This window comes from Zonotrichia leucophrys, unplaced genomic scaffold (genome assembly GCF_028769735.1).
Source record: "Zonotrichia leucophrys gambelii isolate GWCS_2022_RI unplaced genomic scaffold, RI_Zleu_2.0 Scaffold_301_63842, whole genome shotgun sequence".
Lineage (NCBI taxonomy): Eukaryota > Metazoa > Chordata > Aves > Passeriformes > Passerellidae > Zonotrichia > Zonotrichia leucophrys.
This window is the reverse complement of record NW_026992506.1, coordinates 13,675-16,333: the sequence shown is the minus strand read 5'-3', so window position 1 is coordinate 16,333 and position 2,659 is coordinate 13,675. Positions and strand designations below refer to the sequence as shown.

The 2,659-nt window shown below is 56.2% G+C and overlaps 1 protein-coding gene across 1 annotated transcript; it reads left to right on the top strand.

The window, feature by feature from the left end:
* Nucleotides 1-529: 529 nt before the first annotated feature.
* LOC135441458 (olfactory receptor 14J1-like) lies at nucleotides 530-1,210 on the top strand. Its single transcript, XM_064701005.1, has one exon. The coding sequence runs from the start codon at nucleotides 530-532 to the stop codon at nucleotides 1,208-1,210; it is 681 nt and encodes a 226-aa protein (XP_064557075.1).
* Nucleotides 1,211-2,659: the final 1,449 nt, after the last annotated feature.

Genomic DNA, 2,659 nt, shown 5'->3' with positions numbered 1-2,659 from the left:
GGGTTACTCTGACATTCCTATCAGAGCTTGCAGAGCCAGAGAACCCCCTGGTCAGTGCCAGAGCTGGGAGGGCTCTGCAGGGCAGAGCTGAGCCTCCAGGGCTGGGCTGGGCTCTGGCAGCACTGGCAGGGCCCAGCCCTGGGCACAGGCAAGCAGCTGCTGGCAGGGAGAGCCCTTAGCAGGTAGTGGGGGGAAAGTGCCCCCAAGCTGTGCTGGGATATTTAGAGTCCTCTCCAAGCCCAGATATCCCAAAATTTCTTTTTTTACAGATCACCATGTAAAGACAGCACAAATGTCCAACAGCAGCTCCATCAGGCACTTCCTCCTGCTGGCATTGGCAGACACGCGGCAGCTGCAGCTCCTGCACTTCTGCCTCTTGCTGGGCATCTCCCTGGCTGCCCTCCTGGGCAACGGCCTCATCATCAGCGCTGTAGCCTGCGGCCACCACCTGCACACACCCATGTTCTTCTTCCTGCTCAACCTGGCCCTCAGCGACCTGGGCTTCATCTGCACCACTGTCCCCAAAGCCATGCACAATTCCCTCTGGGACACCAGGACCATCTCCTACTCAGGACCTGCTGCCCAGGTATTTTTACTAATCTTCTTTCTTGCAACAGAGTTTTCACTCCTGACCATTATGTGCTATGACCGCTACATGTCCATCTGCAAACCCCTGCACTACGGGACCCTCCTGGGCAGCAGAGCTTGTGCCCACATGGCAGCAGCTGCCTGGGCCAGTGGCTTTCTCAATGCTCTGCTGCACACAGCCAATACATTTTCCCTCTCCCTGTGCCACGGCAATGCCCTGGGCCAGTTCTTCTGTGAAATCCCACAGATCCTGAAACTCTCCTGCTCCAAATCCTATCTCAGGAAACTTGGACTTCTTTTGGTTACTAGCAGTTTATCATTTGGTTGTTTTGTGTTCATTGTTTTCTCCTATGTGCAGATCTTCAGGGCTGTGCTGAGGATCCCCTCTGAGCAGGGACGGCACAAAGCCTTTTCCACCTGCCTCCCTCACCTGGCCGTGGTCTCCCTGTTCCTCAGCACTGCAGCATTTGCTTACCTGAAGCGCCCCTCCATCTCTTCCCCATCCCTGGATGTGGCCCTGTCAGTTCTGTACTCACTGGTGCCTCCAGCCCTGAATCCCCTCATCTACAGCCTGAGGAACCAGGAGCTCAAAGCTGCAGTGTGGAAACTTATGACTAGATGATTTCAGAAACAATAAACTGCTTGCCAATTTCAGCAAATCACTTCTAACAAAGTCATATTTGATACTTTCTGTTGGTTTGCTTGTGGAGTATTTTTTTTTCCTTGCTTTAGTTTTTAATATTTTCCACAAATAAATGTCATTGTTTGTACCATTATTCGTTGTGTTTCTCTCCACCTTCCATGTGGCCACACACTGTGTCAATGAGGGGCTAGGTTTTCGATGGCTTTAAATGAACTAAAGAATGTCCCTGCAAACTCTTCTGCAGAGATGCCCTTTTGTTGCCTTCTCTGGAGCTGCAGCAGCAATGTCTGTGTGCAGAGCTGGGGGCAGATCAGTGCTGGCCCAGCAGCTGTGCCCAGCAGCAGCAGCAGCACTTGGTGTTGCCAGTGCTGCTGCCGTGGCCCTGCCCCGCTGCCCTGGTGGCCCTGGTGTTGCTGCAGGGCCTGAGTGCTCTCGGGGCCGGGCACAGCCCTCGGGGTGGCAGTGCTGGGGCTGCAGCAGGGACAGGCCATGGGCACTGCTGGGGCAGCGCTGACACCTCAGCCCAGACCCTGGGGGCTCCAGGCTCCTTGCCCAGGCTCTCTCAAGAACACAGCCAGGCCAATGCTCAGCACAGAAAAGCCCCATGAGCAGCACCAGGCTGGCCATGGGCAGGCTGGGGGCAAACAGCAGGGCTCGGGCTCTGCAAGGGCCCTGGGACAGACAGGAAGGAGCAGCAGAGCAGGAGCTGATCCATCCCCAGTGCGCTGCACAGCCCAGGGCAGCATCCCAGAGCATCCTGATGGAGCTGCCAACAACATCCCCCCTCTGCAGCCCTGGCCTCTCCCCCAGCTCACACAGGTGCCCCATCCTTGCAGCCACAGACACGGCAGCACTGGCTCAGCAGCCCCTGTTTGCATTGCACACAGCAGGGGGACCACCCCCATGCTGTTGGTGTGGGGTCATGAACCTGAGGGAGCACAAATGCCATCAGCCCTGGGGCCAGCAAGGGCTGGGGGACACCAGGGAAACCACTCAGCTTTGTCCTGGCCTCTGCAGTCAGCCAGAAAGTTTGTTCCCATCAGCCGGGAGTTTCCTGTGCCACTGCAGACACTGTTTCTTAGAGCCAGGGCTGCCTGGCAGCCACCCCCAAACTGCCCTGAGCACTTCCTTTGCTTCACCTTTGCTTTCTTTACCCTTCTTTTAGCAAATTTCTTCCTATTGCCCAGCCCGTTCCCTCCTTCTGAAGAGGCGGCCCAGGGCTCATCCTGCAACTGCTCCAAGGGTGGTATCAGAGAATCCCAGAATCAGCAAGGTTGGAAAAGACCTTGGAGATCATCAAGTCCAACCTGTGCCCTGACACTGCCTTGTCTCCCCTGGGCCTCCTCTTCTCCAGGATAAACAACCCCAGCTCCCTCAGCCTTTTCATCACAGGACTTGTGCTCCAGACCTCTCCCCAGCCTTGTTGCC